The sequence below is a fragment of the Schistocerca americana genome, chromosome 3 (genome assembly GCF_021461395.2).
Source record: "Schistocerca americana isolate TAMUIC-IGC-003095 chromosome 3, iqSchAmer2.1, whole genome shotgun sequence".
Classification (NCBI taxonomy): domain Eukaryota; kingdom Metazoa; phylum Arthropoda; class Insecta; order Orthoptera; family Acrididae; genus Schistocerca; species Schistocerca americana.
This window is the reverse complement of record NC_060121.1, coordinates 662613305-662638719: the sequence shown is the minus strand read 5'-3', so window position 1 is coordinate 662638719 and position 25415 is coordinate 662613305. Positions and strand designations below refer to the sequence as shown.

The following is a 25415-nucleotide window of genomic DNA, read 5'->3' as shown; positions in this document are numbered from 1 at the left end:
TGAATTGTTGAGAGTTTCATTTCCAAGATGACCGAGAGTATGTTGGAAGATGATTCACGCACGGGACGCACTTCAACATCAAACAGGGATGAAATATCGGAAAAGTAGATAATCTGATTCGATGTAACAGTCGGTCGAGCATTAGCTCGTTTCCTGGAACTGTAGGACTTGACAAAGAATGCGTAAGACAAATTTTACGTAACCAGTTTAACATGGGAATATTACGTCCAGAACTGGTGGCAAAAATTCTCACGGTCGAACAAAAATAATCTCGTGGAGATGTTTTAGTGACACTGTTAGTACGACGGAAAGTGATTCTAATATCTTGGAAAGAGTGATGAATCTTGGTTTTTCACTTATGATCAAGAAACTCCACTGGAAGGGCCCCCAAGTTCATCGAGACCGCAAAAAGCTGGAAAGAGCAAATTAAGATACAAAGCGATTATGATTATTGTCCCGAAATTAATGGAGTTGTTTATCTTCACTGGGTTCCTGAAGGTCATACTATTAATCAACATTACTACCTTGACGTTCCTGCTCAAATCCGTGAACAAATGAGGAGAAAACAACCTGCATCACGACAACGCACCGGCTCACACCGCATGTCTGTTAAGAAGTTTACTGTGATGTACAGCATCACCGCGTTAGACAACACAGCTCATTTGCCTGACTTAGCACAATGTGACTTTTATCTGCTCCTCAAGGTCAAATCTGCATCAGAAGTAACAAGGTTGCAGTCAGCTGAAGCAGTGAAAGCAAAAGCGGTAGGCGTCACAGAGGGAGACTTCCAGCATTGATTCCATCAAAGGAAAATTCGCATGAAACGTTGTATGGCTAGACGTGGGAGTGTATTGGGAGTGACAGTAAGTAAATAAATATGTTTCTGAAATAAAATCTTTTATAAGAATAGTTCCGTTATTTTATAGCCACACCTTTCACATCAGAGTTGGTGCCCATGCTGTTGACGGGGTCAAGGAATTGTGCTGCCTTGGAAGCGAGTTATCACATGATGGACGCAGGAAAAAGGACTTAGAATGCAGTCTATTACAGGGGAAGAGGACAATAATGATCAAAATAAGTCAACTATTATGAAACATGGCCCTTAATTTGAGGAAGAAATTTATGACCATCTAGCATTGCAGCTCAACGTTGTTTGCAAGTGAATCATGGGCAATAGGAAAACCGGAAGTGAAGAGAATCGAAACGATTGAGATGTGGTGCCGTAGGAGGATTTATAAATTAGTTGGACCGATAAGAGAACGAACAAGGACATTCTCTGCAGAATTGGCAAAGAAATGAAAACATGGAAAAGACGTGACAGGGTGACAGAACATGTGTTGAGACATCAGAGAGTTACTTCCAAGGTACTTGGGGGAGCTGCAGAGAATAAAAGCTTGAAACTAACGACTTTGGAGGTAAGTACAAAAGCAAACGAAAACTGAGGATTGTTAGATGACGATCAGTTTGGCTTTAGGAAAGGTAAAGGCATCAGAGAGGCAGTTCTGGCTTTGATACTGAAAACAGGAGTGAAGAAAAATCGAGATACGTTCATAGGATTTTTCGACTTGGAAAAGACGTTCGATAATGTAAAATGGTGCAAGATGTTCGAAATTCCGAGAAAAATATGCCAAGAGGCAACAACAAGACTGGAAGACCAAGAGCGAAGTACTCCAACACAAAAAGGTGTGAAGCAAGGACGTAATGTTTCAACCCTACTGTTCAATATGAACATCGAAGAAGCAATGATACAAATAAAAGACAGGTTCAAGGATGGGATTAAAATTCAGGTGGCAGGACATCAGTGGCAAGATTCGCTGATGAGATTGCGATCCTGAGTGAAAGTGAAGAATGTGTTGAATGGTTCAAATGGTTCAAATGGCTCTGAGCACTATGGGACTTAACTTCTGAGGTCATCAGTGCCCTAGAACTTAGAACTACTTAAACCTAACTAACCTAAGGACATCACACACATCCATGCCCGCTGCAGGATTCGAACCTGCGACCGTAGCGGTCACGCGGTTCCAAACTGACGCGCTTAGAACCGCACGGCCACACCGGCCGGCCTTGTTGAATGGAATGAACAGTCTAATGAGTACAGAATGTGCAAGAGAGTAAATCGATAAATACGGAAGAAATGAGAAGTAGCAGGAATAAGAACAGCGAGCAACTCAATATCAGAATTGTGGAACAATAAGTCGACGAAGATAAGGAGTTCTGTTGCCTAGGTAGGAATAAAATCATAATGGACGGATCAAGGAGGACTTAAAACGTAGAATAGTACTGACAAATAGGGCATTTCTGGCCAAGAGAAGTCCGCTAATAACAAACATAGGTCTTAATCTGAGGAAGAAATTTCTGAGAATGTACGTTTGGTATCACAGCACTGTACGGCAATCAAGCATTGATTATGGGGAAACCAGAGCAGGGAACAATCGAAGCATTTGGGAAGTGGTGCTAGCAAAGAATTATGAAAGCAATGTGTACTGGTATGGTAAGGAATGAGGAACTTCTCCACAGGATTGGCAAAGGAGGAAATATACCAGGTGATCGAAAAATCAGTATAAATTTGAAAACTTAATAAACCACGGAATAATGTAGATAGAGAGGTAAAAATTAACACATATGTTTGGAATGACATGGGGTTTTATTAGAACAAAAAAAAACAAAGTTCACAAAGTGTCCGACAGATGCGCTTGACCTCCCAGGTCCCCAGACCTCAGTCCGTGCGATTATTGGCTTTAGGGTTACCTGAAGTCGCAAGTGTATCGTGATCGACCGACATCTCTAGGGATGCTGAAAGACAACATCGGACGCCAATGCCTCACCATAACTCCGCACATGGTTTACAGTGCTGTTCACAACATTATTCCTCGACTACAGCTATTGCTGAGGAACGATGGTGGACATATTGAGCATTTCCTGTACAGAACATCATCTTTGCTTTGTCTTACTTTGTTATGCTAATTATTGCTATTCGGATCAGATGAAGCACCATCTGTCGGACATTTTTTGAACTTTTGTATTTTTATGGTTCTAATAAAACTCCATGTCATTCCAAGCATGTGTGTCAATTTGTACCTCTCTATCTACATTATTCCGTAATTTATTGAGTTTTCAAATTTATACTGACTTTTTGATCACCCGGTATATACTGACAAGAAGAAGGGACAGGACGATAGGGCACCTGTTAACCCATCAGGGATTAACTTCTGTGGTACCAGACGGAGGTGTAGACGGTAAAAACTGTAGAGGAAGACAGAGATTTGAACACATCCAGCGTATAGTTGAGGACGTAGTTTGCAAGGGATACTCTGAGATGAAGCGTTTGACTGAGGAGAGGAATTCGTCGCGGGCAGCATCAAATCAGTCAGAAGAATGACCACTCAAAATAAGAAAAAGGCAGCATTGCTTTTCTTAGATGAAGAGGTTGGCACAAGAGAGGAATTTATGGCTCACTTCATGTAGTTAGCAAAATTTAAAAAAATAAATTTAAAAAAATTAAAAAACCGCGATGCAGAGCTCTTGGAGCGGCAGTTAATAACCCATGTAAGAAATCAATGCAAGCACGTAATATGTATGAAAGCATTCCTGTGGTGTTTCCTAATCGGACCATACATTTGTGGTCTTGCAACAGCAGAAACAGATGTTACATCAACTCTAAAAGGAGAACGTCTCAGAGTTATGTAAGAATAAAAGAAAGTGTCAACATCGGAGTAAGAAAGGCTTGCGTTACAGGACACCACATTTGAAGAGGTAAATAATGTTATCTCGCACAGGTGAACCGCCGTGAGGTTACTGGGTCAGTAACGAGTGCCCCAAAACTCGTAAATGAAGGCCGCAGGGGAAGACACCGTAACATAAATGGACTGGTCGGGCGGCTGCCGGCACTCGCAGAGCGATGGCTGGAGTGGTGGGCCTTCTGCTGGTGGTGGGCGCGGCGGCCGGCGGCGCCGAGGCGGGCGCGCGCGTGGTGGGCGGGCAGGCGGCGGCCGTGGAGCGCTTCCCGTGGCAGGTGTCTCTGCAGCAGCGCGGCCGCCACCACTGCGGCGGCGCCCTGGTCAGGCCACAGTGGGCGCTGACGGCGGCGCACTGCGTCGCCTCCTACTTTGGGCTCGGCCTCAGCGTCCGCGCCGGCACCTCCACCAGGGGCAGCGGCGGCGTCGTGCGCGCCGCCTCCAGTGTCCACCCCCACCCCGGCTTCTCCTGGACCTCTTTCGACTGCGACGTCGGCCTCGTGAAGGTCGCGGACCCCTTTGTCTTCGGTGCAACAATTCAGGTAAACTGACCATCACGTGCATCTTTCTCTGCGTATAAACAGGCGGGAAAAAGTCGCAACACCAAAAAGGAGTTGTGCGACATAAACGAAACTTGGTAGATGTGTTTTTTCATCAGAAACTTGATGTCACTTCCAATTCCGCGCCAATCGCACAACATTAGCGCTAGTAGCGCCACTATGAGCATGCAGATCAGGTTCACTTTAAATAACGCTATAACCATCGTGAGCGTTAATTATCTTTGAGGCGGGACTTGGTGCTAGACGGGAGTTGATGCTAGTCACGAATGCCTTTAAGGCAACAGACACCATTATCAACACCTCGCTCAGTATTAATGAGGTCGTGTAATCCTATGATAAGCTAGCTGCTCCTTCTGCACTATTGCAAAAAGAATTGCCGAGAATACACTTACTGTACATGACTGCTATCAGCGGTGGTTACGAGTATGTACGGCCGTAAGAAGACCGGTCTCCGATTGGCCACGTGGCATTATCGCGAAGGAAGACCATCGTGTTCAGCGTATGGCTCTGTCGCATCACACCGCATCTGCAGCAGAGTCTGAGCAGAGTCTGAGCAGCAGTTGCACCAAAGTGACACAACGAAGTGTTGAAAATCGTTTACTTCTAGGACAGCCCCGAGCCGGACGCCGTGTAGAGTGCATTCCATTGATCCCAAACAACCGCTATTTGCAACTTCAGTGGAGTCAAGCGAGAGCTAATTGGATGATGATGATGTTTGGTTTGTGCGATTATCAGCGCCCGTACAAATTCCCAACCTTTGCACAGTCCAAACTCGCCACTTTCATGAACGATGATAAAATGAAGAGGACAACGCAAACACCCAATCATCTCGCGGCAGGTGAAAATCCCTGACCCCGCCGGGAATCGAACCCGGAGCCCCGTGCTCGGGAAACGAGAACGCAGCCACGAGACCACGAGCTGCAGACATAGTTAATTGGAGGGCAGAGTAGAGGTCTGTTGCGTTTTCTGACGAAAACTAACTCTGCCTTGGTGCAATTTAGGGCCTTGTGTTGGTTAGTAGGCCAGCTGAGGGCCTGCAACCGGCGTGTTTGCGTATTAGACGTACTGGACCTACACCTGGAATTATGGTCTGGGGAGCGATTACGTATGACAGCAGAAGCACTCTTGTTGTTATCCCCCGCAAAGTGATTGCAAATTTGTACTTTAGGCTGGTGTTGCGACCTGCTGTGCTGCCAGATTTCCAGGGGTGTTTCCAACAGGATAACGCTCGACCACATATCGCTGTTGTAACGAAACACGCTCTACGGAGTGTCGATATGTAAGCTTGGTCTGCTTGGTCACTGAATCTGCCTCGTGGACATCATCCTACAAAAACTCCAGCGTAATTAAGAAACTGTATTGACTGACCAAGTGCAACGGGCATGGAACTCCAACCCACTAAATGGCGTCCTGTATCTGAACAACACAGTGCATGCACGTTTGCATGCTTGCATTCAGCATTCTAGTGGTAACAAGGATTGTTAATGTACCAACATTTCACACTTGTAATGGCTTATCTCGCGCGTACATTAACCTGTGATCTTGCAATGTTAGTCAATTTAATATGTTACCTGAGTGAAAGTATTCCTAAAATTTCCTTATTTTACATTAACTCCTATTTGATGTTGCGATGTTTTTCCGTCAGTACAGCTTACACGAGGGATTGTTATGAAGTCTTCATATTTTTTGTTTCGGTCACTTAGTTACTTACATGTTCCATAGATCATTTGAACGATTGTTTTATCTAAACGGTGTGGGACGAACCAGCTCACATTATATATGTGTATATTGAACACTGTTAAAATTAATGAACACATTATCATTTTATTTCTAATCATGAAAGTGAACAAAAATTTTTTGTTCTAGTTATCAGTTTTTAACCAAAAATTCGTCAGTGGAATAGAAGGAATTGTTCAGGAGAAATAATATATTAGATTTAAAATTTTGCTTCGCTACCAGTCAGACTTTTATGTTATTGGGCTAGTAAACAAAAATTTGATTGCTACACTCTGAACTCCTCTCTCACCCACTGACAGCATTAACAATGCGTAATAAATGTCATTTTCCCTCTAATGTTGTAGGTATGTACTTTCTTTATAAGAAATTTCATTAGCTAAATTATGTATTGCGACGGCGCATTTAAAATACCTACTTCCTTGAAGATTTACTGTACCTACATGACATCCGTGCAATCAGTAGTTTCTTTCCAAGCGATGAAAAGTGATTAAAATTATTCCGTAAGACATTATCGGATGCAAAAAATTATTCCGTAAGACATTATCGGATGCAAGTCTGCAAAAAATGTCAGGAGGCAGATATGTTCGTTTCCAGGATAAGCAAGAATGTGGATAGCAAAAGTAGCTGAACTTAATTGTTTGAGAAGCTCAGTAACATCCTTCTTCCAGCCCAAGTTTTCATCAATATGTACAGCCAAAAATGTGGAGCATTCTATTCGATTTACTGACTCCTACTCATGTGCTACATCAGTTATTGGTTTGACACTATTTGTTGTACATAAATGAACGTAGCGCGCTTTTTCAAAATTTAGGGAGATTCCGTTTTCAGGGAATAACTTAATAATGCTTTGGAAAATATCATTTAGCTTTCCCTCCCATGTGATTTTTTATAACACTGGTATCGTCTGCAAAAGTAGCAATTTGGCTTGTTGACTATTAAGTGGAAGGTCATTCACACTTATAAAGAATAGTGTAGGGACTCCATTTATGATTTTTTTCCAAGTTACAAAAATTTTCTACTTTCCCGACATTGTCTGAATTATTCAGCACGTTATTTTGTGTTCCCATTGAAAATATGATTCAAACAAGCTGTGTCTAACGCCACCAGTTCCATAAAACATGAGTTTTTCTAAGAGACTAACGTGATCTATATAATAAGATGCCTTGGAAACATCACAAAATATGCCAACTGGTGATATACGAGTATTGTTATTTCAGGCTTGTACTGTTTGAAGAGTGTATGTATAAGTAGCATTCTCAGTTGAGCAACCCTTCTTGAACCCAAACTATGAAATTCTAAGTAAGGGCTTTCCACTTAAGTGTTCGACTATTCTTGAGTACATTACTTTCTCGAATACTTATGATAAAGATGTCAGTATGGAAACTGAATGATAACTGCATAAGTCTGTCTCGTTACCTTTTTTAGTAAGCGGTTTAACAACTGCATATTTTTTAAACATTCTGCGTGGTGTCTGTTTGTTCTATATCGTGTCTCCATACCACTTTCGCGCAACGACGCTCTGTGCGTGTTTTTAAGGGAACTGACTAGTTTGAACCTGGGACCTGTTGCTGGTAAGGAGACGCCAGGCCACACATGACATGTAGAATTCAGAAGAGTTCAGTGAGACTAGCGATGATATAACCAAATACTTAATGATTTCAGCGTCAGCTCCACTGCACTCCCTGTAAAAGAATCTTAATACTGACTAAATTTAGTGGAAGGGGTCCAAGGCTTTCCTATTTTTAGTTAGCTGGTAAAATAACGTCGAAAAAGCAGTTAAGTTTACCATTGGAAATTTTATTCTACTCACAAAACATTGTTTATAAATTGCACTATTGCTAAAAGGAAATGTTTTAATACAGGATGGTAAAAACCTTCTGCGTTCAACAAAAATGTGAACGAATATTCCCTGAATGTGTTTCCAAGTTATACAATGGATCGAAGGATGACCTATGCCATATCACATCTATAATCTAGGTATAAATTAGGTTTCACAACAGAGAAAACTATCAAAATGGTCTACAGTGACACTCAATTATCTTTAATTACTTATCTAACTTGTCGTAAATTACAGTGGCTGATGTGGCTTCTCAATAACTATATAACAGAAAAATCATCGCGTTTCAGATTTTTACTTCAAGTGGCAAATGTGAACACCATGAGCTTTAATTGACGATCGACACTAGTATTACGCAAAAAGGGGGTGTAACAGATGAGACTTCTGCAGTTCTGAGTGAAGCTTTATGCGCTGTTATGCGGCATCGCGTGCGTTCATTACCTTGTCGGTGTTCGTCAGGGGGCGGCAGGCAGCACAGCTCCGCTCACCTCGCCGTCTCCGAAGCAACTCGCTTCTAACTTCTCCTTACTACAATTTACCGAAGTTGGTTTAAAAAAACTATCTGGCTGTGTTTTCATCTGACCAATCAGGGTCTCAATGTTAACCTTAAGCTCCGTCTACAAAAATTCTGTCTATCCAATGAGAAGCGTTATACTTTTCGTGGTGGGGCAATGTTTTTAAAGTTTGCAACGTAACAGAGACGCGAAAAAGTCTCACGCTAAAACTTGCAGCTGGTGTGGTCCTTTTAGCGTTATCGTAAGATCTATACTGTTCTTCTGGAGGGCTCTATCTTTTAACATGGGCTGGGGGGTGGTCCTAACGTAACAGAGACGCGAAAAAGTCTCACGCTAAAACTTGCGGGTGGTGTAGCCCTTTTTGTGTTATAGTAAGACCTATACTGTTCTTCTGGAGGGCTCTAGCTTTTAACATGGGCTGGGGGGGTGGTCTTGATGTAACAGAGACGCGAAAAAGTCTCACGCTAAGACTTGCGGGTGGTGTGGTCCTAGCAGTCAGCTGGCGACGTGGGTGTCCGTCCGTCCCTTATCGTAGGGCCTTCCAGCTTAACAAGTTTCTACTCTCGGCTTCTGTTCTCGTTTCTCCCCTCGGAACTGCGTCTGTCTCACGGTGGGAAGGTATGACACGCATTTAGGCATTCTTGTGTTAGTCTGTGGTATTCCATTTGCTCACTCGTTACTCGTATTACTTTGGTTAATTTAATGTCACGATTTTTTCGGAGCTGTGTGACATACTACTGGATTTGCTTATCATGTCAGGGTTTTCATGGAAGGTGTTGGATTTGCCTGACATCTTACAATTTTAACCTTTCTCGATAACTTTCATGTGAAGTGATTCATTGCATATATAAGATCGCTACTTATTATGTTGGGACAACTTTTCAAAACGCTATGTGAAATCCTCCTCAGTCCGAAATGGGTTTTTGTCAGTCTTCTGACTAGTCTGGTGCGTCCCTCCACGAATTCCAATCTTGTGATAATTTCTTCATCTCACAATAACACTGCCATCCAACGCCCTCTATTATTTGTTTGGTATATTCCAATCTCTGCCTTCTCCTACAGTTGTCACCCTCTATAGCTGCCACTAGTACCATGTAAGATGTTCCCAGATCTCGTAGCGTTTGTCCGATCATCCTCTTCCTTTCTGTTGTCAGTATTTTCCATTAGCTCCTTACTTCGCCGATACGGCGGAAAACCTCCTCATTCTTTATTTTATCAGTGCACATAACTGTGGCCATTCCTCCGTGCGCCACGACTCAAACATTAGTAATTCATAATCTAGATTAGATATTTTGTGGTTACATGAAGACAGTTTGATTTATTCTGTGGTATACATGGTTTAATTGCTAAATCACGAGCAAATGTTTTCCTGTCGTTAATTCTGACGTCATTTACGTGCCTAAGCTGTCTGCCACAGCATTTATTTTCAAGGAAATGGAATCCCGCAACCGAGCGACCGCTACGGTCGCAGGTTCGAATCCTGCCTCGGGCATGGATGTGTGTGATGTCCTTAGGTTAGTCAGGTTTAACTAGTTCTAAGTTCTAGGCGACTGATGACCTCAGAAGTTAATTCGCATAGTACTCAGAGCCATTTTTTTTATTTTTTTAGGAATCCCGCAATAACAGACTCCTTAGACATTGTTCAGACCGAGAATGACGAAGTTAAGGGTAGAGATTTAGTGAAGGAGATTAAGAGTGAGAGAGAATGAGAGAGAGAGAATGATAGAGCGAGGAGAGGAAGAAAGAAGAGAGAGAGAGAGAGAGAGAGAGAGAGAGAGAGAGAGAGGAGAAACAGAAATGGAGATGAATTTGGACTGATGGGAGGAAAATAAGAGCAAACCAAAGAGAGAGCAGAATAAGAGGAGTGGACCTGAACAAAATTTACCAAATAATATTAACAGGACAGAAACCCGCCGTTGTCAAGGTACAGCTGCAAAACGTCCGCCGATCAGTGGAGAGCTTTCGTAAGTGAAGACTCGTAAACAGCTGCTCGCAAGAATTTTTTAAGCTATGACAGTCATTCGTAATGTGCCGGGAATTTCCTAAACGGTGCAGTAGTCATTTCTTCGACAATGCCAGTTTTGTAGCAGTTGCAGGCAGGAATTTCGAGACTTTGTTGAAAACATGGGATTTAAGGTAAATGAGTGTTTATTTTTCATCTCCTTCTTCGTTAACTGATATACTCTGCTTGTTAGAATAAGATTGCATTCGCGCTCTCTTTACATTAGTAAAATTGTAGCATGTAACTGTTAAATTTAATAATTAATAACATGGCACTTTAAAAAGAACACAGGCCGGCTATGTTACTAAACTGTCGTTTGTGTTTATCTAGTAAACGCCACGCATAAATCGAGACTATTGTAGCCAGCTATGGCTAGGATTCTAATGTTTGCCTACTTTTGACTGTTATGGTGAAACAAAATCCTTCAGCCAGTTTAATTGGTAACTGTGTTGTTTATTATATCAGGTATTAGTTGGGTGAGTTAGTTTAAATGTGCACATCTCAACGTTCTCGCCGGATGTAGTTTTATGGCCCTTGTTAAACAACATTGCAATCCCTGTGTACTATCATCTGGAAAATTCCGCTCTATTCGACATCTCCTGCCCTGCTATGTCGTTGTTATCAGGTTATTTTTTGTGTACAATGTAAATAGAAACAGAGAGGAAGTGACAAATGCTCAGAAAAGGCAAGAGATAGAGGGGGGGGGGGAGATGTTGTAAGAGGAGAAGTTCAGAGGTAACAACTCGTCTAAATAAACGGAGAAGTTTGTATGTACACGTGATTAAAATCATGTAAATAACAATTACTTGTGGACACAGCCTGAACAGCGTTCCATGCTGCTTGGCTCCAACGGTTATATGCCTGACTACCTGCCTAAATAACACTGAAATACTGAATATAGATATCAACATAGATATGAAGGAGTGCCTAATGGTATGCTAACTGTCATTATTGATTAACGACACCCGAAATGCTACTATCGTGGCTGATAACGTTTCATCAAAATAGATCAGTACTACAGAGATTGCTTTCGCTAAGCTGTTCTTGGCTACCTCTCACTTCTGCTCATGAATATGACAGATGTCTTAATTCAACACAAGCAAAAGCATAGTCATACTTTCAGAACAAACACAAATGTAAAATCACAAAAATATTTGTACAATTATTTACAAATAAGTTTCGTTCTCCTTTGCTTAAACTGCTATTTATGGATGTAGCTGGAGTGATCTTTTTAATGTGAAATTAAAAATGTTTAACCTCTTATAAATTTTAATTTTAATCTTAATAATAAGGAGCCTCAGTTGCACGTTTACCTAGAATTTACCTAGGTTTCAGCCGGGATAACCCAGCCTTCTTCAGAATAACAGTATCTATCGTTTGTCCATAGTGGACATCGTCAAGCTAAAACTACAAATCCATAAATAATCGTCAGACTGTAAAACGTATCTGGCACTGCGTCGGATACACTTCGCGACCGCGATGCGGCAGCCACTAGTGCAGTACAGCACTATGGACAGACGATAGATACTGTTATTCTGAAGAAGGTTGTCTTACCCCTACTGAAACCTAGGTAAATTCTAGGTAAACGGTGCAACTGAGGCTGTTCATTATTAAAATTTAAATTAATATTTATACAGTTGCTGACAGGGCCGCGAAATGTTGAAGATCTTATAAATTTATCGAATGTTTTGGTCAAGCTAAATATAAAAGTTATGACCAGACAGAATCTGTCACGTGAAATGTCTACTGGGAGTTTACTACCGCATACAAGGTGTCCGGAAATGCCAGTTACTAACTTCTATGACTTGTAGAGGGCATTGAGTATATTATGGTTTCAATAGGAACCCATGTCAGGAAACGTACCGTTTACGTTCTACGACGGTTTCAGTTCAGGTGTATAGCGCGTCCACGTCTGCTAAGGGAAAGAGGAAAGTGTCAGTGTTGCTTGTCCTGGTGTGCAATATGGTAGAGAGGATGACGTGTACTGTATCAGATGGTCACCTAAGGTCACTTTACGACTTCCTTACTGCGAAACCTATTCAGTGCCTGTGCATTTCCGACACAGTAAAAATGCATCGGTACACGTTTTTGGAATACACAGACATGATTCTTACGCGCTGTGAAGCTCCAGGAAACGGTACAGCTGCCAGTCGGCTGTATCACGAACGTTTTCCGCAACGTAGCATGCCATCGCACAAACAATTTGCCCAAGTTACGCGGTGGCTCCGAGAAACAGGTACCTTCACCGTGAGGAGAGAGGACTTCGCTGCTCCACGGCAACGCCGCACGCCCGAATCTGAAGGAAATGTACTGCATCGCCTTCATGAAAACCCATCAACGAGCACTCGAACAATTTTACGCGAAATGGGTGTTAATATCGCCTGGAACATTACCAGTTAAAAAGGATCCTCGCTACGGGTCCAGCCGATTTTTTACAACGTGTTGCCTACTGAACGTGCTTCCTGCACTGCTGCATCGCTACACCGCTGTGTCGATGCACCTCCGTTCCCACATCGAGTTCTGTTCACAGAAGAATATAATTTCACTAGAGATTTTGTTGTAAGTTCGCGAAACAACCATGTCTCGGCACACGAAAACCCTCGTGTCACGCATGGTCAGGGATTTTAGTACCGGTTTGGCATTAACGTTTGGCCATATATTCTGGATGGTCATGCGATTGAGTCGTACCTCCTTCCTGCATACTTGATCTTCCTGCAGAACGTATTGGATCTGTTCTTGAAAACTGTGTCACTGAATGTCCGTCAGCAAATATGGTCTCATCAGGATGGTGCACAACCTCACTTCTCACCTGCCGTTCAGAGAAACAGGCGATGTGGTGAAAGCTGGAGAGGCCGAAGTGCTCCAACTGAGTGGCCGTCGGGATCGCCAGATTTAACACCTATGGACGTCTTCTAGTAGGGTCCTACCCAATGTTTGATTTACGAGACTTGTGTAGAGACAGAGAAAGGTCTACTGGCAAGAGTTCTAACCGCTGCACTAGAAATTAAAAAGACACCAGGTGGGATGGAGAGTGTGTACCAGAATATGTTTCGTAGGTACAAAGTCTGAAAGAACGATGGTGGTCGTCTCATCGAACTGCTGTTGTAATGCATCAGTACCGTCCTGTACGCACAGTATGCTGGGTTCTTTTTTGTTTTGGAATTATGTAAATACTTAATGTTTAAGTCTTAATACAAACAAATGTGCTTAAGTAATGAATGGACGTTTCGTTATGTTTCCTTTCGAATTGTTACTTATAACTGTAGTGCGTCACGCCTAATTCAGTTCCTCAAGCAAAAGTAGATGAGTTGAACATCTGAACTGAAACCGTCATAGAACGGTAACTTTGCGTTTCCGGAGATGGATTCCCATTCAAAATTTTAGGTACTCACTGTGGTGTCACCGCCAGACACCACGCTTGCTAGGTGGTAGCTTAAATCGGCCGCGGTCCATTTAGTACATGTCGGACCCGCGTGTCGCCACTGTGTGATCGCAGACCGAGCGCCACCACAAGGCAGGTCTCGAGATACGGAATAGGACTCGCCCCAATTGTACGACGACTTTGCTAGCGACTACACTGGCGAAGCCTTTCTCTCATTTGCCGAGAGACAGTTAGAATAGCCTTCAGCTAAGTCCATGGCTACGACCTAGCAAGGCGCCATTAGCCTTACATAGTTTGATAGTTATCGTATGAAATGTCTCATCAAGAATGCTGTATTCACATGAAGGAATAAAAGTTAAGTATTCGAGGAGCTGCATACTTTTCTTATTAGCATTCACTACTTATCCTGTTCCAGAATTCACGCCCGTCTGCGTTAGATAGCGTGCATTTCGGCCTCCTCTATCTACAAGATGTTGGCACATTTGCCAACACATCACTCACTACCCTCTATAAGTCCTAGAAGTATATGTCATGTTGTTTGGCATGAATGTCACTGTGAAGTTCGCTGTCAATACGTTAAATTATAAAGAAGTTGAAAGCAGTTTCCAATGATTTGATGCTCATCCTTCAGAACATCAAATTTCTCTTCAGCCAAACATTCGACGGCGAATAAGTCTGTGTTTGAATAAAAATTAATATAGCTTCATATTTAGGTTTGTAATTATTATTTTGAAATAACTAACTGAAAATCAACATTCTTCTATGGTTACCTATATATAAAGACTGCTGTATAACATTCGGTTTCAGTGTCGGAGATAATCGCTGCGTCTAAAGAAGTATCAATACGATTCCTCTTTGCCTCACCTGAAATTTAACAGCTGCTCCAGATGACCGCTGGAGTAGCTGTAGTGCGTCAGATGTTCTGCAGTCCATACGAATCTCCTAATATGAGGACATGCTATTTCCTAAATGAACACATTAACACCAGAAATGTTAATAACACCAAGCACCGCTCTACAACACCGTCTGACTGATAAACTCTTTAAAACTCGTTAGGAAGGATATTGGAATGGGATGTGCTGGCATGATCTACGAAAACGTTTTTAATGCACAACAATGGATAGTCACGTAATGACGGATATGAGTGGTGTAGGGACACATTATAATGAATAATTTTGGCTTCACAGTAAATAGCAGTTAATTCATTCACAGTCTCTTTCGCAGACACAAATGCTCGATAACTTTTCTTACAAAACGAATCACATTTTCATTGTAATTGTAGGGTCACTCATTAACTTATGTGAAATAATTCCTTTGTCTCCTTCGTACACAGTCCATGCAGGTATAACAAATATACTCTTTCTTGTAATGAAAACTACGTATGATCCCCTTCTTATGATGTGTTGAAATCTTCGGTCGTCGTTTGTCTTCTGTGCATATCTTTTCAATATACACTCCTGGAAATTGAAATAAGAACACCGTGAATTCATTGTCCCAGGAAGGGGAAACTTTATTGACACATTCCTGGGGTCAGATACATCACATGATCACACTGACAGAACCACAGGCACATAGACACAGGCAACAGAGCATCCACAATGTCGGCACTAGTACAGTGTATATCCACCTTTCGCAGCAATGCAGGCTGCTATTCTCCCATGGAGACGATCGTAGAGATGCTGGATGTAGTCCTGTGGAACGGCTTGCCATGCCATTTCCACCTGGCGCCTCAGTTGGACCAGCGTTCGTGCTGGACGTGCAGACCGCGTGAGACGACGCTTCATCCAGTCCCAAACATGCTCAATGAGGGACAGATCCGGAGATCTTGCTGGCCAGGGTATTTGACTTACACCTTCTAGAGCACGTTGGGTGGCACGGGATACATGCGGACGTGCATTGTCCTGTTGGAACAGCAAGTTCCCTTGCCGGTCTAGGAATGGTAGAACGATGGGTTCGATGACGGTTTGGATGTACCGTGCACTATTCAGTGTCCCCTCGACGATCACCAGTGGTGTACGGCCAGTGTAGGAGATCGCTCCCCACATCATGATGCCGGGTGTTGGCCGTGTGTGCCTCGGTCGTATGCAGTCCTGATTGTGGCGCTCACCTGCACGGCGCCAAACACGCATACGACCATCATTGGCACCAAGGCAGAAGCGACTCTCATCGCTGAAGACGACACGTCTCCATTCGTCCCTCCATTCACGCCTGTCGCGACACCACTGGAGGCGGGCTGCACGATGTTGGGGCGTGAGCGGAAGACGGCCTAACGGTGTGCGGGACCGTAGCCCAGCTTCATGGAGACGGTTGCGAACGGTCCTCGCCGATACCCCAGGAGCAACAGTGTCCCTAATTTGCTGGGAAGTGGCGGTGCGGTCCCCTACGGCACTGCGTAGGATCCTACGGTCTTGGCGTGCATCCGTGCGTCGCTGCGGTCCGGTCCCTGGTCGACGGGCACGTGCACCTTCCGCCGACTACTGGCGACAACATCGATGTACTGTGGAGACCTCACGCCCCACGTGTTGAGCAATTCGGCGGTACGTCCACCCGGCCTCCCGCATGCCCACTATACGCCCTCGCTCAAAGTCCGTCAGCTGCACGTACAATTCACGTCCACGCCGTCGCGGCATGCTACCAGTTTTAAAGACTGCGATGGAGCTCCGTATGCCACGGCAAACTGGCTGACACTGACGGCGGCGGTGCACAAATGCTGCGCAGCTAGCGCCATTCGACGGCCAACACCGCGGTTCCTGGTGTGTCCGCTGTGCCGTGCGTGTGATCATTGCTTGTACAGCCCTCTCGCAGTGTCCGGAGCAAGTATGGTGAGTCTGACACACCGGTGTCAATGTGCTCTTTTTTCCATTTCCAGGAGTGTATTTCAGTCTTGCGTCTTGTCTCCTGAATCTTCTCTCTTATATTCTTGTTTCTTGAGTCTTCTATGTTGATAATTTCAAACATCGTTACCTCTTCCGGTAACCTGGTGATTCCTTGCGAAATGGTGTCGTAATAAGTGTCTAGGAACATCCTCACTTGTTCGTCTCTGCACTCAAAAATTGATTTCACTGTCACACTACTCTCACTGTTCCATTTTACACCATCCGACTAATGCCACAAAGAATTACTGATTCCTGCAAAAATACAAGTCCTTTCCCACTATTAAACCGACATGGGCCTACCGTCAGTCTTTACGCTTCAGCATCCTAATTTCACCTGGTGTTCTTCATTTCTTGGTTCCGTCTTAAGAAAATTACAGATGTTAAGATGTATACGGTACACATATCACATAAAACATGGGACACAACATTAGCGTGACGTTTTCATTACATATGAGTAGAGGCGTACATAGACAAATATATAAAGAACAGAAATTTGTTTATGTGACACAGGTTTGACGGAAATACACGGTAGTGATTAGCTGTGGAGGACACCTCCGTCGTACGCTGTTCGGTGTGGAATTCCTACGAGAGAAAAGTCATATCATAAAGTTATTCCGGTAACTGTTGCTACATATTAAGTCTGCAATATGTAGTTGATTTTTGGTATCGTCATTTCATCGTCGTCTTGTTGGTCTGGGAAGATAATCCGGTGAAAATGGACTTGTTAACTGCCTCCAGAACAGCTCAGTGTTACACAAAGTAAGGGTTACCTTGCATACCACTTGATCCATCTCTGCCTTGCTGAAGAAGGAAAATCGCATATATATATATATATATATATATATATATATATATATATATATATCAAACGCAACGAACTGAAAGGAACTTGCAGAAGTACTGAAAAACACTCTGAAACTTGGCAAACTCCCAAGGAAGAGAAAACGCAGATGGTGGAACAGCCCATGTGATCAAGCAACAGAAGAAAGAATACAAGCTTGGAAAACATTCAGTAGCAATAAAACTACAGAAAAATGACAGGAATTTTTGAGAATACAGAAGAGTTCATCCAAGGCAATACGAAGAGAAAAACGTAGATATTATATAAGCCGGCTTAAAGAAATTGAACAAGACTTTATCAAGAACAACACCAGAAACTCTTACAAAATTTTCAGAGAAAACCAACAGGCTATTAACCACCTAATCTGTGCTTTCGCTGGCTTGATGTATCACTGGAAACCAACCCTAAAAAGAACTGTAAAATTTTAGCTAAATATTTTCACTCACTTCTCAACTACAAGCCTCCGACAGAACAACTAGATTTCGAAAAACCCACATTCAGTCCCGATTCAAATCCACCATCAATTAAAGAAGTAAATTAAATGAAATAATCAATTCTTTGAAGAACAAAAGTCTCCAGGGGAATACGGAATCATAGCAGAAGTACGTAAATTAAATGACTATAATCACAAGCAACCCACAGAATCATATCAAACTTTTGGGAAACTGAACAAATACCTCGAGAGAGGAAATGTGCATTAATTCTCCCTCTCCACAAAAAAGGTGCAAAAACCGATCCAAATAATTACAGGGAGAATTTCGCTGCTCCCTGTAACATACAAAATTCTTTCAAAGGCCCTTTTTAAACAGATTTGAAAAATCAGCGGACCAGTTAATAGGGGAGTATCAGATAGAGTTTCGCAAAGGTCGATCTTGCATCGTACAGATATCAAACATAAAACCAATTTTGCAAATGAGAAAATGTAGAAATAATGTGGTAACTTTTCTCGATTTTAAAAAGGCCTACGATTCAATACATAGACAAACATTATTCCACAGTTTAGAGGAGTTCAGGATTTACAGGAAAACAAGGTCAATTATTCAATAGACATCAACAGATACAGCCTCAAAAGTTAAATTCATGGGAGAAATATCAGAAGCATTTCATATCCATACTGGTGTTCGCCAAGGAGATGGAATGTCCCCCCTACTATTCAACATGATTCTGCAAAAATTGTGAGGACATGAGAAAAGGAAATAAAAGGAATTCAGCTTGGGATTTAAAAGGGGCAGAGAATGAGGGTGAAGTGTCCGGCTTTCGCGGACACAATAGAGAGGAACCCAAACTTGCTTTGGAGAAACTATACCAAATCTCACAGAAAACTGGGCTACAAATCTCTCACGAGAAAATACAGTACATGGAAAACAAACCTGTATAAAATCTCCTTGTTACTACTCAATACGGGAAAGTGGCACAAGTTTCCCACTTCAGATACCTGAGAGTGATAATCCTACCAACAGGACTGAACTCAATAGCCAATAAAGACAGAATCTCCTGATTACAAAAAGCATATAAGCTCACTTGGAATCACTATAATAAGAAATCTATTTCGGTCAATGCGAAACTAAGGCATTACAACACAGTAGTCCTACCAGTAGCACATTATGCTGCAAAAAATACAGTGATTCGTGGTCACACGAAGTTCAGAGAGACTGAAAAGCAGGAAAGAAAAATTCTGAGGAAAATACATGGAGCAGTGTTTCGGGGAGGAATTTGGATGAAGAGGCCAACTAGAGATATTTACAAAGACATAGAAACAATAACAGACACTATTAGAAAGAGGCTTAACATCACACCGACGACACGGTCATTGCAAACGAAGCAAAAGCTGAGATTGGCGAAGGATGAGGAAAACACCAGCTGCTCCTTTTCAAAGAAGCTATTCCGGTATATCCCTTAAGTAGTTTGGTGAAGCCATGGAAAAAGTAATTTGGCTGCCGGCCGGGTGTGCCTGTCAGTGTCTTCGCCAAAACAAGTCCGGTGCTTTGCCACCGCACCATCTCGACTGGTTTAAGCTAGGAGTGGCCCAGATTTTAGCTCGCGGGCTGTGCCATGGCACGAGCGCCATAGCGCTCAGCTTCGCCGCGCGTTTCCCCCAACACCAAGCCAATCTGTCTGAGTGGGAGAAGGGGTTAAAGGGGGAACTGCGTACTTTTAAGTGGCAGTGCAGTCGCATACGACTCCGTTTTGTATTTCACACGTCTCAACAACACAGATCACAGGCTAACAAACTTTCAGCATTATTTAGTTACTTTTGGTGCGCTGAAAACATTATTTTTAACTGGTACAAACTGTCGGCATACGGACAGACTCAGACAATTTCACAGATTTTCACATTCAGTCTGCTACGTAAACGTGACTTATTTAGTTTCATAACCAAAAAAAAAAAAAAAAATCTTTCGCACAAATATGTCACTCGAGGTATTGTATCACTTTTGCATCCTCATTATGGAGACATGGGAACTTTATCTGAAGTAAGCAAATGTGGACGTCCTGGATAGTTTTAACGTAAAAGGGTTTGTCATTAAAATGTGAATTACCTTACAAATCAGTCAGTTACATGTGCACATGCACAGGAGCGCTTTCAACAGAAACGGCAAACGGTCTCGAAAACAAATGTAGGATTGACAGCGTCCTTAGAAAGTTTAGGAAATTATCGTTGTAGTTCTTTTAAGGCCACAGTGAATTCTTGAAACCTCACGTTTTCTTTAACGATGGTGAAGTTCGGGAACTACACTGTGTTTGTAAAAAATATGTGCCTTCTACAATGCTGTTTTCTTTTAAATGTATCCTCATCGAAACTGAAAGAAATTCTTCCTTATTTTGCAATGTGCATTCAAGTCCACTTAAAACGCAAGGTCTGCGATCCATTCTGGATGTTCTAAATTTATTTATTGGACTCCTTTTTCCTTCATAAATTCAGTAAAAGCGAGTTTAAATCAAAAACTCGTTCCAGTCTTGCCCCTTGACTTAAACAAAGTACTCGGCAATAAATATATAGTTTCGATACTCTTCATTCATTTGCATCGAAAACAGTTGCAACCGACAGTGAAATAATGCGTATGACACCAGGAAATTTAGTATTAATATCACCAATAGCTTCACGAGCTGCATGCCTGCAAATTTAGCACAAAGTTCTTCTTGATGTACTGGACAATGAATCCCGCCTGCCGATTGCTGTAATTCTTCGCTCTTTCATTGTCCACTAAATCTCTAATTTGTTTGTGCATGGTGTTGTAATTTCGTTTCCTAGCAACTTTTCAGTACCCGTGACTTTCGTGACTGTATAATATGTGTTGAGAATTCTCATCCCTGCGTCTTCTTGTGCAAACATCCACTGAACCTGTGAATGTCTTTCGTACAACGAACAAATAGCGTAGGGTAAACAGCGCTGACATCTCGATTTTGCCGAACTGAAGAGAGTTGCGCCAACCGAAAAAGTCACACCGCAGTACTAAATGAAATGTCGTGCTCTACCGAGTTCTTCGGGGAAGACACGAGTAAAGGCGACCCAGGCAGAGCCTTGGACCACCCGTGGCCCGCACATTCAATCCGCGTGAAGTTTGCCACGACGTGCTCGGCCCAGCTTTAAACGGTCAGCTAAGGCCATGCTTCGGCGTTGATTCTCAGTGGCGGGTAAAATTCGAGAAGCAGGATGCGCCAAATGAGTAACCCGCAGCAATCAAGGTCCCTGTGTCTATCGTGGCTGCTCTTCAACTCGCTGCAGAATATTGAACTGTATTGTTGTGTGTAGAGAACGCTTGATTGGGGAAAAAAGGTAACTCACCTCTTTTACAGATATAAAGTGACTTATTACTCGCTGCAGCAAAATTCAGGAAAGATTCAACAATTTAAACGTCGACCTGAACTCTCCAATATCAGCACACCACGCAGGTTGAAAACTGAGAACAAAGGTCCGAATTGTAGACTGGTGAGCCAATACATGAATCAGTATAGTGTGATAGAGTAAAATTTAACCTCTCGAAGTCAGTGGTCCCTTGTGGTAGGCTTAAGTTTTCAAATGTTGTGTACGACTTCTACTCACAACGGTATGGGGAGGTGGGTTACGGTGTGGTGTGGCAGTTGCTGTAGGGAAGCTGGACATGAGCAGAAATGATCAGCGGACAAGGTAACACAGTAAACAGAAAATTTACTTACTTGTATTTCTCCAAGTGAACGAAGAGTCATTACACATATTGCAGCAAGAGATAGAGTTCAAGTGTCAACAAGGATGAGGCTCTCTCAACTAGAGCATGAACGATGGTGTCAGAGCTATGATTAGGCGGCGTCTGCGTAATGTCACGTAGCAAAGTGCCCTCAAGTGCGAATGTCTGGGTGGCTGCTGAAGGCCATCATATATTGCGGCGGCAGAAGACGCTCCTGGAGCCGTGGCTCAGCAGGAATGCACCAATGGGTCCGCTAGATCCTGCATGACTGCTTTCGGCGTCTGACGAAACTTGTAATTCCGTTTCCAGCTTTGACGCCCATAAGGTGGTATCAATAAGAGATACCAGAATTTTTCTCTTTCAGTCGTCTTATGACAGGTTTGTTTGACCTGTGGTAGAGTTTCACAGAGATGATGAAGAAAGTGAACAGAGAGAATCTTGAAGATAGGCGAAAATTACCCCAAGAAAGCATACTTATTAATTTTGAAGAACCGATTTAAATGGTGATTTTAGGAATGCACTACAAACACGTCTGTATAGGTTACATAGGGATCGTGAGGACAATAGTAGATTAATTACAGCAATCAAACAGTCATTTAAACAATCATTCTTCCCGCGCTCCATACGTGAAGGGAACGAGAAGGAACCCTAATAAGTAGTACAGTGGCATGTACCCACCGCCATGCACTACACAGTTGTTTTCAGAGTACAGATGTAGATCAGCTGTAGATGTAGATTCCCACAGCCTGTACCTTCTCCAGTCCCTTTAGTGTGAGAACTTTTCGTGTAGTTATTGTCTCTTGCCCAGTGAAAGATTTATTTACGCTATGGCTATGATAATGGAGTAACATCAGAATAATGTTTTACTTCCGTTGTTTTTGACACATCCTGCTTTTACTTTAATACCAAACTATCGGCAGTGCCTGTTAGGAAAGAAAAGTTATCACTGTCTAATCTTGCGGCACCAGCTGACCCGCTTAACTGGAAATTGTGTCATTCTTCGCGAACGTTCGTTACTTTTCCTTCGGAAAAAGTGGACATGGTGCCGTACGTATACAGGTCGAGAGTATGTGACTATTGAAAGTACACGCTTAGCTTTTATTGTCACGCTGGATGTCCTTAATGAGGGTGTGAAAGAGAAGGGGAGAGGTCCTGAACCGGATTCGATCCCCAGCTAGGTTGGTGGCTGTGTGTTGTGTTGTCCTTATCATCATCGAACCGCAAGTTGCCAAAGTAACGACTAGAAAAAAGACTTGCAATGGTCGGCTGAACAATCCCAGATGGAGTCTCCCAGCCAATAATGTGATACGTTCATTTCACTTTATAAGTTTAATTTTTCTACGATTAAACCAAACCTTTCAGTTTTATGGGCTCACACAAGACGTTCTGTTCATAAAATATATCCCTTTATAAACAAACTATGCTTTTGAGTATCTTTCTTGCGTTTGATGCATGTTTGTCCACATTTTATGTTTAATCTTTATGCGCAGACAGAACATCAATTTTTTTTATGGTCATCCAACTCACGCATTCTCCGCTGTTGGCGAGTAACTCCATCATGTGCCTTGGCTTGTAGGGCATTCTTTTGCAGCCGGCCGCTGTGACCGAGCGGTTCTAGGCACTTCAGTCTGAAACCGTGCGATCGCTAGCTACTGTCGCAGGTTCGAATCCTGCGTCGGGCATGGATGTGTGTGACATCCTTAAGTTAGTTAGGTTTAAGTAGTTCTAAGTTCTAGGGGACTGATGACCTCAGATGTTAATTCCCACAGTGCTCAGAGCCATCTGAACCAATCTTTTGCAGCTGCGGGTAATTGATTCTCTTCTCCACTTGAGGATTTATCATTTACTGCTATTAATTCCACGAAGAAAATTCCCCTTTTATCAGCTCTGTCTTGCTATTAGTTAGGATGTTGCTATGAAATTAAACACAGAATATTCTTTTTACGTCCGTCATCTCTGTGGCAATGCGATGCAGAGAACTGAGTATTATGAGTGGTTTATAATCTTTTGTTTCGTAACCTGAAATTGTTAAATTGCCTTCCAAAACCATTCGTTGAGGGTAAAGCTTTTCGTGACTTGGAAACCTTCATTTCTGGTGGCATGTAATTGTCGTTTTTTCCCTACGTTGTTTTGTCTAAAACAACTGAACACTTGTGTTTTTTGAGGTCCCTCCTGTTGTCCTTATCAGCGTCCTTACTGTAGCAGAAGTAACACTACCTTGTTTCGTCTGATCATGGTCCAAAAATACTATCATTTCTTCAGAATTAAAAATGTGTTCATTTTATCAACTGGCTTTATATAAATATATATATATATATATACATGGGGAGTAACTTTTATGCTTTTGCTTCATATAATCTAACATGGCAGTATTATAACAAATTCCGCAAGAAGAGATGATGGCAACGTAAGACTGTTGAAACCGATCATCTTGGAACAATACAAGTGTCTACACTGCGATCTCTATTGCTGAGAGGTTTTGAACTGGTGGAAATTATCTTATTACACCTGCCAAATCAATAAAGTATTACTAAAATGTACGGTCGTAGCGAAATAGAAGAACTACATCTTAAAATATGAATATTCAACTGCGAAATACTAACTTTTGCTAGGTATAGGAGTTCCCGAGTTGCAGAATTTGTTCAAAGATGCTTACCTAAGAAACAATTTCTATATCACAAAAGTGAATTTAAATTATTTATATATATTGTTCTATTATCTTTGGATGATACTGGCAACAATATCGATTTAATATCGATGTTAATCCACTATTGATTAATCTGGAAAACTACTCTGTGAAAGCCATAAGTAGAGGTTTCCTCCCAGACGGACTGTTAACAGGTCCCAAAGTTACTGTCACAGAATTATGGAGACTCATAGAGAAATGCCGGAGAACAAACGAGACGAATGTTATGGAACTACAGTAAAGCTAAAGGTGGGGGACCAACCGAGACTTAGGAAGCATTTGTCAAATAAAGCTGCTAATAAATTTCTGTTGTTACCACACACCGAGTAATGCTGAAGAAAATGAAATGATGAACAATATTCTGGGTCTTCGAAACAGATGAATCACTATTTCGTGACGCTGTCAAATTACTGTGATTACGGAGACAGCGAAACGCGGAGATAAAGACTGAACTTGCAGCGGCATACAAAATACTGTAGGCAACATTCTTTATTCTCCCCTTATTCATACTATCTACTCTCTGAAATAGTAAATATTGCAGTAAGATACTTATGATTTGTATCCTACATTAGCTATTTAGATAATACCGGCTGTTTACGTAACTGACGCTCAAAGAAAGGAGTGTACGTAACACACAAGTAGGTGATAGCTATCTAATCTCTAGCTATACAAGTGCGTCGCTTCGAAAGCGAACGACATTTCGGAATCTTTATCTCTAGCGGGCTACGTTCCGTAGTTTCTGGAGTGTGGAGCAAGGGCAGGCTGCGTAATTACAAATCCAGTTAAACGAAAATTTACCGTAAACAGTTCTACTCAAAATTTATCTGATTAAAGATATACGCTATCCATATAACTAAGAACATATATTTCTCCAGTTAATTAATTACGCAGCTGATCAACTGCCGATTTATATTTTTAGACCTGACTTAGATTTCGATGCTACCAAGGGTACCTTTTTCTTGAGAGTTACTTGGATTGCACAACGTGAAACAAGCTACATCCCTCACTAGCTGAGGTGCTCAAGTGACATACGGACGTATTAAAGAAAATCAACAGGTTAGAAAATACGTGGGACTGTG

General features: G+C 42.3%; 1 protein-coding gene across 1 annotated transcript in view; it reads left to right on the top strand.

Annotated features, from left to right (window-relative positions):
• Positions 1–3967: 3967 nt before the first annotated feature.
• The window catches only part of LOC124606292 (trypsin-1-like), a gene marked incomplete at its 5' end in the record, with an annotated part of 63299 nt that continues 41851 nt past the window's right edge, over positions 3968–25415 (top strand). The window contains one exon of the mRNA XM_047138275.1: positions 3968–4276. Within this exon, the coding sequence (XP_046994231.1) occupies positions 3968–4276 (309 nt within the window). The remainder of the gene's footprint in view (positions 4277–25415) is intronic.